At 35.4% G+C, this 12,967-nt stretch overlaps 1 protein-coding gene and 1 long non-coding RNA gene across 4 annotated transcripts; one reads left to right on the top strand and one right to left on the bottom strand.

Annotated features, from left to right (window-relative positions):
- Nucleotides 1–7,623: 7,623 nt before the first annotated feature.
- On the top strand, nt 7,624–9,131 carry LOC110896720. Of its 2 annotated transcripts, none has more exons than XR_002568114.2 (3): nt 7,624–8,131; nt 8,694–8,846; nt 8,944–9,131. It is a non-coding gene; the product is annotated as an uncharacterized LOC110896720 (long non-coding RNA). The 2 variants fall into 2 exon arrangements; XR_002568113.2 differs by having other exon boundaries at nt 7,628–8,131; nt 8,694–8,791.
- Nucleotides 9,132–10,779: 1,648 nt separating this feature from the next.
- Nucleotides 10,780–12,640, bottom strand: LOC110894975 (F-box protein At2g39490). Of its 2 annotated transcripts, none has more exons than XM_022142236.2 (4): nt 12,444–12,640; nt 11,534–12,351; nt 11,296–11,460; nt 10,780–11,217 (listed from the first exon to the last, which is right to left on the bottom strand). In XM_022142236.2, the coding sequence occupies exons 2-4, from the start codon at nt 12,104–12,106 to the stop codon at nt 10,888–10,890; spliced, it is 1,068 nt and encodes a 355-aa protein (XP_021997928.1). In that variant the 5' UTR covers nt 12,107–12,351; nt 12,444–12,640; the 3' UTR covers nt 10,780–10,887. The 2 variants fall into 2 exon arrangements, with proteins under 2 accessions (XP_021997928.1, XP_021997927.1); XM_022142235.2 differs by having other exon boundaries at nt 11,534–12,329.
- Nucleotides 12,641–12,967: the final 327 nt, after the last annotated feature.

The following is a 12,967-nucleotide window of genomic DNA, read 5'->3' as shown; positions in this document are numbered from 1 at the left end:
AGGTTAAAAATGATTAAAAATCTTTAAAAATCCCGAAATATTAATTTACAACAGTGAGTAAAAGGTTTGGTGACGAAATCTTGGTTTAGGTAGGCGTTATGCAAATCGCGCCGTTTATTACAAAAGTTTCTTCTAATTGCGCTATTTAGCATAACTCCTATTCTAGACCTCGGATTGGCGTGAAACTTTAGGGACATGCTTAGAATTTAATAAGCAAGGCTATGGTCCCTTCACGTGTCCGAAATACCCGTTTTTTTTTTTTTTTGAAAAGGGCGTTACGGTCAACTTTTAAGCAATTAACGGAAATGCGTAAAAGACTCGGACAAACAACGAACCGGTCATAGAGGGTGATACCATCACGTGACCTGGTCCTAAGAGAGTCCTAAGGCATATCTATATTGCACTAAAACGGGTCAGAACTGAAGTCAAAGCAAAAGTCAAACTTTTGCGACATTCGGCTCCGAAGCGGGTCAATATAGCAAATGGCCGAATCAAACGAGCTTAGACAAGTTTATATACTTAATATCATGTTTTATAAGTGTTCAAACAGGTTTCATATCATCTATATTACAGATTATGCAAGAATCGCAAAAATGGCTTTCTGTTGACTTTTTAAGTATACGTTTGACTCGACATTTGAACTAGTTAGAGTGGTGATCAGGGGGAACCCTTTTAGAGGTTTATTACCCACATAAATACCAACACATAACTACTTTTGATTCGACAATTCACTGGACCATTTGTGATTTATCGCAAAGTCAATCGTTAGTTACGACGGATTGACTTTTAAGCTAAACTAAGCAAAAACAAGGCCATAGAAGGTTTGGCATACTTACAGAGACTTAGAGCACGACTTAGAATTATAGAAGAACACTTGGGAGCTTCAGGAATGAGCAGAAGATGTGTTTTGAGGTGTGATGAACTTATGCACAATGTAGGCCTATTTATAGTGAAAAAATGACCTCTAGATCATTACAACTCAGGCTACAAGTGAGTATGGATGTTCAGCAGGTGTCCTAAGGTGCTAGGGGTCAGGTAGAGGGCACCCATGCCTCATTGATTGCTCACAAGTTCGTCTACAAGCCAAATCATTGAATCTGCCCATACTTTCTGCATCTGTATGGTTCACGCGGCCCGCATGGAAGATCAGGCAGACTTGTACGCGGGTCGCCTGAGTTCTCATAATAGAATGCGTAATTGCAGAAGGCTCGCGGCCTTCGTTAACTTATGTGTAACCTTTACGCGGCCCGCGTTAGGTTTATTTTTCAAGATTTTTGAATCTTTTATAATCATGACTAAATCTTTGTAATTAATAACGAAATCTTCGGTAATTAATAACCTGACCTTTCGGGTTTGAAGGGGTAACTTTGCGATTTGGCCCTCGATTATTTACAACTAAGGGCCTCGTGTTATTTACCCGCATTGTTAAGTCCCCGGTTAGTTTGTTAATTATTCGGAAAGCTTTAACTTTCATTGTTGACGCTTTTAACCCTTCTCGTACGAATTTGATCATAACTTTCTCGTTTTTAAAACGGAACTTCGCGGAATTTATATAGTACATTTTAGTGAGCGTATTTTACTGTTACAAAGCCTCGGGTACGTCAAAGGGTCACTCAGAGGTATAATTAAACATGTTGACACAGTTAACCCCTGTAGCTTGTAATCTCTCACTTTCTTCCGCGTTTCGCTTCCGTACGATCCATGATTTATTAGTTTGAAGGTACGAGCATCGTTTAGGGTTACTATACAGTATACTTACCCTTGTTTGACATTTATAACCCTCGAATTTACATACTTTCAAGGTTGGTCAACTTTAGTCCTTTATTTAATATTAAATGCCACGTGTAACTCAAGACACGTGTCAATACATTATTGGACACAAAATTTCGAGATGTTACAATTTCGTTAAGAGTTCGGATGAAATATGCCTAAGTGAGTTCATTGAACCAAATGTGCATTTGAATATGTTGATAAGTCAATTGACTTTTAAAAAAGTCAAACCGACTAATGATTAGATCGAATGATAATTTTGATATGGTCGAATGATAGATTCGACATAAAACCCGTAGGATGGAATAGTCGTAAATGATTATGACTAATCTAACCGTCTTACGAATTGTGATGATGATACTTTGACTCTAGACAAGCTAGATGAAGACTTGGGAATGAAGCGGGTCAAACGGATCGAGTACGCGGAAAAAGAGCATAACCGGAGGTAAGTGAAACTTACACTTTTTGTAGAATATGTGTTTGTTCTAGAAGTTTCTTATACGATTAAGATGATATTCATGATATGGCTTTGACACGAAACGATACGGGTCGGAGCATATCTAATGATGAAAAACTATGTTTTATGATAAAGAGGCAAAATGGTCATGAAGTGACATAAATAAAAATGGGTTTTCGAACGGCTACTTTATAAGTAAGCCTAAACGAGTAAAAAGGGAAACGGTGATGTAGTCACGAACAAATAGGTAAAAGTTGAAATATAGAACAATACTAAGCGACATAAGTCATGTCGGGCTAAATGCGTAAGAAAAAAAAGGTTTAAGAGACATAGCTAAAGAGGTGAGAAATCTGAATTTAGTTATCTAATGAAATGGTAAATAGATACCATTCCAATATAAGCGCAAAGTGTTTTAAATCATTTAGACCAAACGGGTCAAATGGTAATGTAGATACCATTTGACAAATAATGACTAATAAGTGCTTGTCGAGTCTTATGCGCACAGGATAAAATGGTAATGATTTAGCGGTGCTATGAATTAGCATATTATGGACGCAAGGTATTAAACGGGTCAATATGTTGATCCGAGCCAGGTACGCCTATTTTGTATTGTAGTTAGAAGCGATATCGTGGTCAATTATTGGTGAAAGCCCTTCGTCGCAAAATGAAGGATTAAAATTGACCAAAAAGTCATTGAGGGGTAAGTAGGGAAAAACAACCTTTAAGAGTTGTTTAGAAATAAGCGTTTTGTTTAATTGAGTCCTTGGATATGTCTAAAATGGAGATAGGGTGTAAGCTAAAAGAAGCGTGAGTTAAGCTTAAAAGTGTTAAATACCCCGTAACGGGTGAAAATGAGTAGATATGCAAAACGGGTTAAGATTTGCATAAGAACCCGTAATTTGAACCTTGAATATTAGTAAACTGATATAATGTGATTTGCATGATATTTTGAAGGTAATTAACAAGTTTGTTTGATTAAATCTTAAACGGGTCAAAAGTGTTGAAAAGGGATTTCAAGCCGAGAGCTTGAAATCTGAATTTTTGAAGTAGTTTAATATCAGGTATTGACTCCATGAGATGGAGAATTAAATTATGAACGCGTAGGAAAAAGAATCGTGCAAAACGGATTAGTAGAATGAAAGTTATGGCATTTTGAAGTTTAGAGTTTGATCAAAACTAGTGTTGGGCTGGAAATGCAGGTCCAGATACGACCTGCTGGAAAAGAGCTTCCCCCGCGCCACGCGAGGGACCACCTGAAACCGGGCGCGACACGCGACAGGCGTCGTGGCACGCGAAAGAACGAGTTGAGCCTCTCGCGTGGCGCGAGAGGCATAAATCTGAGAAATTATTTTTGTTTTATTGTTTGATGCGATGTACAGGTTTTAAGCTATTATTTAAGCATCGAAACTAACTTTTAGGTTGGTTTCGATCACAGGTTAATTTCAAGAGTTTTCGTAGGACGATCAAGCTCAACGGAGAACCGAACACGAATAAGATAAAAGCTTCCGTATGTCGTTTCGTCGTAACTTTTAAACGACGAACTCAATTATGTTATGTTGTATTATTTTAAAATTTTAAAGTTTAAACAAACCCGTATTTTACAAAGTATATGTAGTCATAATTACGTGTTGTTTGCCGTATACTTTACGAAAACCATTAAATAATGAGTAAGAGTGTTACATTTACAATCATTCATATCATTTTTTTGTTCAAAAGTGTTTTGACATATTTGTTTTGATGAATAAAAGTTTCATTTTCTTGTTGTTTTACTTGTAATCCAAGAAAACATTGCAGGTCATCCATGGCACTCATTTCAAATTGAGTTGTCATCAATTGTCTGAATTCATCACACATTTTGTTACATGTGGATCCAAAAATGATATCATCCACATAGATATGAACTATGAACAAATCTTTCCCTCTCCATTTTAGAAATAGAGTTTTTACCAATTTTACCTCTTTTAAATTCATTAGATGAGAGAAAAGTGAATGGAGTATCATACCTAGCCCTTGGTGCTTGTTTTAGTCCATAAAAAGCTTTGTTTTGCTTGTAGACATAATCTGGATGGAATGTGTCTTCAAATCCTGGTGGCTGGCACACATAGACTTCTTCATGTATTTTTTTTTTATAAAGAAAAGCACACTTATATCCATCTAATACACCTTGATATTGTGGTTGACAACAAAGGCCAAGAAGAGTCTATGGCTTCTAACCTTACAACTGGAGAAAAAGTTTCAACATAATCTAAACCTTCTTCTTGTCTGTATCCTTGAACCATAAGCCTAGCTTTGTTTTTTGACAACTATGCCCCTCTCGTGAGTTTTATTTTTGAAGACCCATTTTGTGCCAATTGGACATGTGTCCTATGGAAATGGTACAAGTTCCCACACTTGTCGTCTTTTAAACTTAATGAGTTCTTCCTGCGTGGCTTCTACCCAGATGTTATTACTTAAGGCCTCTTGGTACTTGATAGGTTGGGTTAATGACAGAAAACCAGCAAATAAGCATATGTTTAAGGTTTGACCTCTTGTGAGCACACCATCATTGATATTTACAATGATTTATTATGGTGGATGGGATCTGAGGAATGGATGGTTACCGGCATATGGAATGATAGAATTTTGAGGTAAAGGACATAAATGGGAATAATCTGATGAAACCTTTGTTGCCATTGTATTATGGTCAACAGTGATTTGAAATGGAGGTGGTGGAATTGGTCCAAGTTTTGCATCTGAGGTAGGACTGGAATCAGTGGTTTGGCCAATTGTCTGATTAGTGGTTGGGAGTTGACTTTGGTCAACAGTGGTTACATTTGATGTTGTTTAACGGGAATTTAGAACTGAGGAATTTTGTGAATCAGAAGAGACTTTATATAATGAGGGTAATCACTGTGTCAAATTTGTAATACTGTTGAACAACTTTTAACTTTCTTGTAACATCAAAAGTTTTAGCAATAACATCTTCAAACTTGAATTTTTCAAGATCAAATAGTTCTGCAGGGTTTGTAGGGATTTTTAATGAAGAAAATTAATTGAACTTTACATTCAAGGTCTCTTGTATAGTCATGGTCCTTATGTTAAACACTTTGTAGGCCTTGGCTGTAGAGGATTATCCTAAGAAATAACCATAATGTATTTTGGCTGCAAATTTTGATAGTGAATCTTTAAGTTTTAATATAAAGCATGGACAACCAAAAATTTAAAAAAAAAATGAGATCAGTGGTTTGATATTATGCAGAACTTCATAGCCAATCTTTTGATGACTAGGATTAATTAAAACTCTGTTTTGAACATAGCATGTAGTATTAATGGCTTCTATCCCGAAGGACAATGGAAGACCAGAATCTGCTAGCATAGTTCTTGCAGCTTCAATTAGAGTTATATTTTTCCTTTCAACTACTGCATTTTGTTTAGGTGTTCTAGGGATACTGAATTGTCTCACTATCCCTTTTGATACACAGAACTCATCTAGCTCCTGATTTCTAACTTTGTTCCATTATTAGTCCTAAATATTTTTACTAGCAAGTCATATTGTTTTTCAACTTTTGTGACAAATTCTTTTATAAATACCTAGAGTTTCTTCTTTAGAGTGTAGAAAATAAGTCCATGTAAACCTAGAAAAATCATCAACTATAATAAGAAATATCTTTTTTTTTTCTTAAGCTCATGATTTTTACATGGCCAAACAAATCAATGTGTAGCATTTGCAAATACTGGTTTGTTTTGGACTCATCAATGGATTTTTGTGAACCTTTATGTTGCTTTCCTTTTAAACAAGAAATGCAGTGTTCAACACATTTAAATCTTTTGTTAGTAGATATCTGATAAGATTTTTCTTTAAAAGAGTGTTAATTGGTTGTAAATTAACATGACCAAACCTCTTATACCATAATTCTGCTTAAGTTGTTGAAGCAACAAAAAATAAATATACATTTGACATAGGGTTATCTTTCAACATGTCCACTACATTAACATTACCACTACTGTAAGCAACAAGTTGTGCAGTGTTGTCAGCTATTATTTTGTCAATCCTTTTAACTACTTCTGCTCCAACAATTTCACAAGTTTTCTTGGTAAAAAATGAGCCATAGCCTTTGTCACTCTTATGTGAAACACTAAGTAGATGGAATTTTAGATTATCAATAAGATTGACATTTTCAAATTTTAGCTTACCAGCTTTGACAGTTCCTAAACTAAAAAAAAATGATGGAATTTTAGATTATCAATAAGATTGACATTTTCAAATTTTAGCTTACCAGCTTTGACAGTTCCTAAACCTAAGACTTTACCTTTTGAAGCATTGCCAAAAGATACATCTCCTCCTCCATGTGAAGAGAAGTTTGTGAGTAGGGCTTTGCACCCTTCATTTGTCTGCAGTCACCACTGTCCATATACCATAGGCTATCTAGGCATGTAGAGATTATTGATGAACAATCACAGTCACATTTAGTAGAATTCTAGGGATCATGATTTTTTGCACTTTCTTCATCAACCTTCTTACAAACAAATGCATGTAACTGATTGACTACACCATCAATGTCAACAGTCTGATCTTCATCATCAGTCAATTTTTTATTGAATTTATTTTTCTCATAACTAGTGATTTCATCCTGTTGGTTAAGAGTTTTATATGTGTCTTTAATCACGCCCTCTATTTTACTGAAATTTTCTTTTAAGGTATCCCACAACTCTTTTGCACTATTATAATGTAATAAGTTAACATAGATTTCGTTTGGTAGAGCCATAGCAATAATGCTTAATGCTTTTGCATCTATTTCAAATTTTTGAAAATCCTGCTCAGAGTAGTTTTCTAGTTTCTTTGCCTCTTAAACATCTAGATTTTCGGTACTTGGTTCCACTGGAACTTATGGTCCAAATATAACGGATCTCAATATCCAGTGTTCTCTTGAGTTAGAAAATGAACCATTCGACGTTGCCAGATGTTGTATTCTGATCTAACAAGCATCAGAGGCTTCTTGATGAAATTAGTGTTATGGGGATTGTGATTGTTTTGTGCCATTCCCTTTGATCTTTGTGAAAAACAGAGTACGTACAAAAACTTTTTGAATTTGATACTTTAAACTCTAAATTTTGATACAACGAACAGTTGTTATCAATTTGTGAGTTGATCTTTTTTGTATTAAACTGATTGTGAAATCAAGTTTGATGTGACTAAGCTCTGATACAAATTGTTAGGATTTGAGTTTTCATTTATGTGCTTTGGTATGCGAATAAGTGAAGTATTTGATGTTAATAAATGAAGTATAATGAAAATGGAAAGAAGAATTGCAACGAATATAAATGAGAACACAAGATTGGAAAGTTTATCAAACTGTTTTCTATTAATATCAACTGGTTACACTTACAAGAATGATTGTACACTAGGGCTGGCAATTTTACACGAATACACGAATACACGACACGAACCTACACGACCTTAACATGTATCGTGTTGACCTTAACAGGTAACAGGTACTAAACAGGTAGACACGAAAATACCTGTTAATTTTCGTGTCTAAACAGGTTAGATACATGTTTACCTGTTAGATACCTGTTAAGACATGTTAAGATTTTAATTTTAATTAAATAAAAAATATACCCCTCATTTAGTCATTTACTCAAATAGTCAAATATAGATGGAAGTATGGAACGACCCTGTCTTCTTTAGTTCAAAAAAAGAAAAAAAGAAACCCTAACTCTCTCAAGTTCAGCCGACATCATCCATTCATCCAGATCCAGCGTGCCGGTCATCCACCGCCGCTCATCCGCCGCCTGCATCCACCGTCAGTCATCCACCGCCGCTCCACCACGCCTGCATCCACGCCGGTCATCCACCACGCCTGCATCCACCGTCAGTCATCCACCGCCGCTCATCCACCGTCAGTCATCCGCCGCAATTTAAAGGTAATTTTATATTTCTTTCAGTGAATGCCATTTATATCTGTTTCAGTGTTTGGTTATATCTGAGTTATGCTGTATATATCTGGTTCAGTGTTTGGTTAAACTGTTCGGTTTGTGCTTAGGGTTCTGCAGTGTTTGGTTAAACTGTTCGGTTTGTGCTTAGGGTTCTGCAGTGTTTGGTTAAACTGTTCGGTTTGTGCTTAGGGTTAAACTGTTTGGTTATATCTGAGTTATGCAGTCATTAGGGTTCTGCAGTGTCGAGTGTGTCATTGAAAGGTCTGTGTCGGGTCAGTTTGGTTAAATTGTTCTGTCAGTCTGTCGTCTTTGTTTTTGAGTCGAATATTAGTGGTTCAGGTTTGTGCTTTGCTCTGTTTGGTGTCAATAGTCGAGTCAAGTTCAGTTCAGTAGTTTCAACTGAAGGTCGTTTTGCTTAAACTGTTTCAGTGTTTGGTTCAGTGTTTGGTTTAGTGTTTGGTTCAGTGTTTGGTTAAACTGATACCTGTTTAAACTGTAAATGAGTGAACATAATATCACACTAATAGTATATGTTTGTTTGTATTTGTAGGTTCTAATGAAGTTAATTTGGATGAGCTCACTGAAGATATAATGTCACTTGATATTAGTGGAGAATCAAATGCTTCAAACTCAATGAACACTTCTAAGGTAACCACTCCAAATGCTTCGAGTAGTGTTGCTAAAAAACAATGAACAATCTAAGGTACTTACTCCAAATGTTTAAAGTAATGTTTGATAAATTAAAATTACTTAATTTATGTCCAATTGTCAATGCTAAATATGAGTACAATTATGTGCAGGTTTGAATTGTTGGAATTAAAGATCTAAGAGGAGAACCATGGCAACTTGGAAACTTTGAACTTGTTTTTAATGGATATATTGAATTATTTAAGTCTTTTGTGATTTGCCGTTTATGGATTTTTGTTTTAAACTTGTTAAGTATTCAGTATTTTGTGGATTATTTAAGCTGTTTGTGAACTTTTGGCGAGTTTTGTTTCACTAAACAGGTTCTAAATATGTGATTATTTTAGTGTTAGTTAACAGGTATTAACAGGTAATTTTCGTGTATTTCGTGTCGTGTTCGTGTCGTGTTCGTGTTTGAAAAATAGGACACGAAATCTTATCGTGTCGTGTTCGTGTATAGCCTTTCGTGTATCGTGTCTTATCGTGTCGTGTCTTATCGGGTACGGGTATACACGATATGCCAGCCCTATTGTACACCCCCCCCCCAGGCTGATCACTCACATTGTGTTCGTATAATAGGAATGTATGTGAGGTGATGAAATAAATCTCTAACAGGTGAGATGTATTTATACTAAGTACAAACATCTGTTTGCAATCAAGGCTGACATCACCCTGATTACGACATCTAACATTCCTAACAGAAAAAGATTCCAGATGTTTCTCTCCAGATGTTAGAAACATCTGATGGAATTAACAAGTGATTAAATATACTAAACATATGTCTTGACTAACACTGTTACATTAATAAAGTATGTTAATTAAACCTCTGTTGACTAGTTCCAAACATCTGTTAGGCCATACAAATGCTTGGTCTTCACCATCAGTTCTTTGCCTTCAACAGGGATTTGGCTTTTGAATAGATGTGTCTTCTTCTCCAATAGTGTTCTCCAGTCTTCAACAGTGCTTTGTAATTTTTAAACAGATGTTCTGTTAGTGTTCAAAATTCACTATCTTTGGGGAGAGCTGTAGATCTTTACTTGTTTATTTCGTGATCAGAATGGTATGTTTTAGCTTTGGATATTATATGTTATTTTGTAGGTCCAACAATTTCCCCCTAAAACAGATGATGCATAACCTCAGCTTTATTGATCAACTTTTATTACTCATCACCTTCTCTCTCATTTGCCCTTTGAAATTGAGTTCAAACTTCATAGTGTAGTTATCTTTTGGGTCCCTTTCAAGTTTAAGACCCAATAGGTCTTGTTGATCATTATTTTTGAGCCCAAAAGCACTGTTCATGGAGACCTTTTCAACTTCTCCATTAGCCCTGAGAAAATTCAATTCATGGCTTGTCTTATCAAGACTTCCATTTAGAGTTTTGAGGCTAGATAGATTTCCCGGGCCAAAAGTTATTGGTGATGAAGGTCTGCCCAAGATTTTCCCAATGAGATCTTCTAGATTTTTATCTGGGTGCCTCATTCCTGATCCCTTCTTTCCTATATTCGCACTTGTATTCACACCGATGATAACGTATAGCTACACTGGTTACAAATACTCAAAAGTCTATTAAGTCTACCTACACACACATATATACAGGCTAGACACTATTTCCGGACACACAAACCATGTCTGGAAATATTCACAACCTATGTATCAGTGAATAACATATTCATGCATATATTGAAAACATTTCTGGACATACATCAGGGAAACAAACATTCCCTAATGTTTACAAACATGCCCGAAAATATTACATTTCCTAACCAACGAACACTTAACCAAATATACATAATATTTCTAAGTGTTAAAGCTCTGATGCATTCATCACCGGCTAGTGCGCTTACATAAACATAAAAGATAAGTATCAAACTCAGTATGATACATCAGTTCCTCATTAACACTACAAAATATCCCTAAAATGAAACTCAGTGACACAATAGGCTAACTCTAAGTACTCGCATATAATCATTATATTCTTCCATTCAGCCATTCTAAAACTGCAAAAAGTCCATAGTTACATTTACAAATTTGGTCATACATAACATGTAAAAGATGAGTCTTTATGGCATATGAGGATGCTTAGAACTTAAACTATCTTCAACTTCTTCCACAAACTTGTAAGAAAACTTGAACTTAATAGATTTTGTTGCTTTAGCACTAGCCTGATGTTTGGGGATTCTTAACAAACACCTATCATGTCTTCCCTTTCTCACCTCTACGATTCGAGGTTCAACATTGAAAACTTCCATCAAATGCTCCTTGAACAAGATGATGTCTTCTTCCTTCTCAAATCCCTCCATTTTCACCACTTTGAGCTTGCGCAATCGCCCTTTTTGGACCTTGGTGGAGCACTCACGTTCACAGGACTTCGAGTAGCTTCGAGTGACAATCTGCGAATGCATTGTTTTGCATCAAAGAAAAACCTTCTTAAAAGTATCAATAGTTAGATTGTAGAAAATTGAACTTACACTTATGAATAACCTCTTGAGAGAAGTGCAAAACTTCAAAAAATGAAATAATGATTTGATGTTATGATCTTCCATACAACTATCAATCCACCACAACTCCTCAAGTTTACTGAAATTGAAATGTTGCTCATTGTGCTTTGAGGACAACAATGGTCCAAAGACTTCCTACAAGAAAGTATAAAAAGGCGGTTTACGATTTATAAGTCTATGTTAGGCTCGAAATCCTAAAGATATTTACCTTAAACGTCCATCCATGAAGTGTAAGCACGCTTACATCTCGAATTGCTCGCAAGAGTGGATTATAGAGGCCATGGACCAAGTGGTTGAACCCTGGACCCTTGAAATCTAACTTGACATTTTTCAAGTACAGCAAATTTTCCAAAGAAAACCAACAAAGAAACCCACTATAACGAAGAGTGTTGAGCTCCAATGCCTCCACATACACCGACTTAAGATCAACACAATCTAAAACGCTTAAACTTGTAAGCTTAGCAAGCCCTTCAACTCTCAAAGACCTCAATCCATCACATTTCTCAATGATCAAAGTCTCAACATACCGAAACTTGTTGATCAAAGAAGAAACTAATTCACAACTTAGATAGTTAACAGAAGTCAATTTAAGGGTCTTGACAGAAAACGGATATGGAGAAGAATGTGCCAAATCCATGGTGTTCAACACAATCTCCCACCCAAATTGCCTTGGGAATTCTTGATATCCTTTAGGAAAATCAAGATTCAGTTTTCTGTTCATCTCAAGTGATGCAGTAATGAACAAACCTTTACTACAATGGACTTCAAGTTTTCTGGGCATTTTTAGAGGATTATTTTCATCAAAACCAACCAGAAAATCACCAATTACCGATTCAAAATCTTGAATATTGAATGTTGCTCCTCCATGTTTGATGTAAGGTCTGTTCCATAACCCTGTAAAGAGAGCTACAGCTTTCGATCCAGAATCCAAAGGGTGAATTGTGAGAATTTGTCTAAGAAGTTCATCTGGTAGTTTACTAATGTAGTCTTCATCTATCTCTGACCTGCAAATTCTCCATTATATCACTGAAAAGCCCATTGATTACAAATCACCATTGAAGTTTTGAGATACAAAAAAAAAAAAAAAAAAAAAAAAAAAAAAAAAAAAAAAAACTCACCTTGTGTGATCATCAGTGATACGGTTTGATCCTTGTTCCATGTATGGGTTGGAATTTAGAAAGGTTTTGTTGATGAAGATTCTATTAAAGAACTTTTTGAGATAGAACAAAACTTGGGGAACAAGAGTCTGACCAGGAGGAAGATTGAGACGATGACGGCAATAGTTTATTCATGTGTTTTGTTTTTTAAACTTTAAAGATATAGTTTAAATATAATTTCGGAACTTTACATGGAACCTTGCATGTCGACTTTTTTGGTCTTTATAGTTGATTTAAAAGTTTACTGAGAATATACATCAAACTTTACTTTACTGAGAATATACATGAAAAGTCTATGAAAATGTTTGGAATTTTGAAAGGTTTTTCATTTGTGATTTTTTAATTTATACAATTTTTGTCATAGTGAGAATCTTTTAACATTTTACATGGTAATTTAAATGTTATACTTTTAGACAGGTTATGTAAATGTGTATGCTTTTGCCTCTCACTAAGATTGTACCGATAAGTATGGTTGTAAAAGTCGT

Source organism: Helianthus annuus, chromosome 12 (genome assembly GCF_002127325.2).
Source record: "Helianthus annuus cultivar XRQ/B chromosome 12, HanXRQr2.0-SUNRISE, whole genome shotgun sequence".
In the NCBI taxonomy this organism is placed as follows: Eukaryota; Viridiplantae; Streptophyta; class Magnoliopsida; order Asterales; family Asteraceae; genus Helianthus; species Helianthus annuus.
Note: the sequence above shows the minus strand (reverse complement) of the source record. Positions and strands in the feature narration are given on the sequence as shown.

Coding starts and splice junctions, on each gene's coding strand:
- LOC110894975 (XM_022142235.2), bottom strand. CDS start 12,484: ATGGAACAAGGATCAAACCGTATCACTGATGATCACACAAG. Junction 11,461..11,533: donor TTCATGGATGGACGTTTAAG/GTAAATATCTTT, acceptor ACTTTCTTGTAG/GAAGTCTTTGGACCATTGTT. Junction 11,218..11,295: donor TCAAGAGGTTATTCATAAGT/GTAAGTTCAATT, acceptor ATGCATTCGCAG/ATTGTCACTCGAAGCTACTC.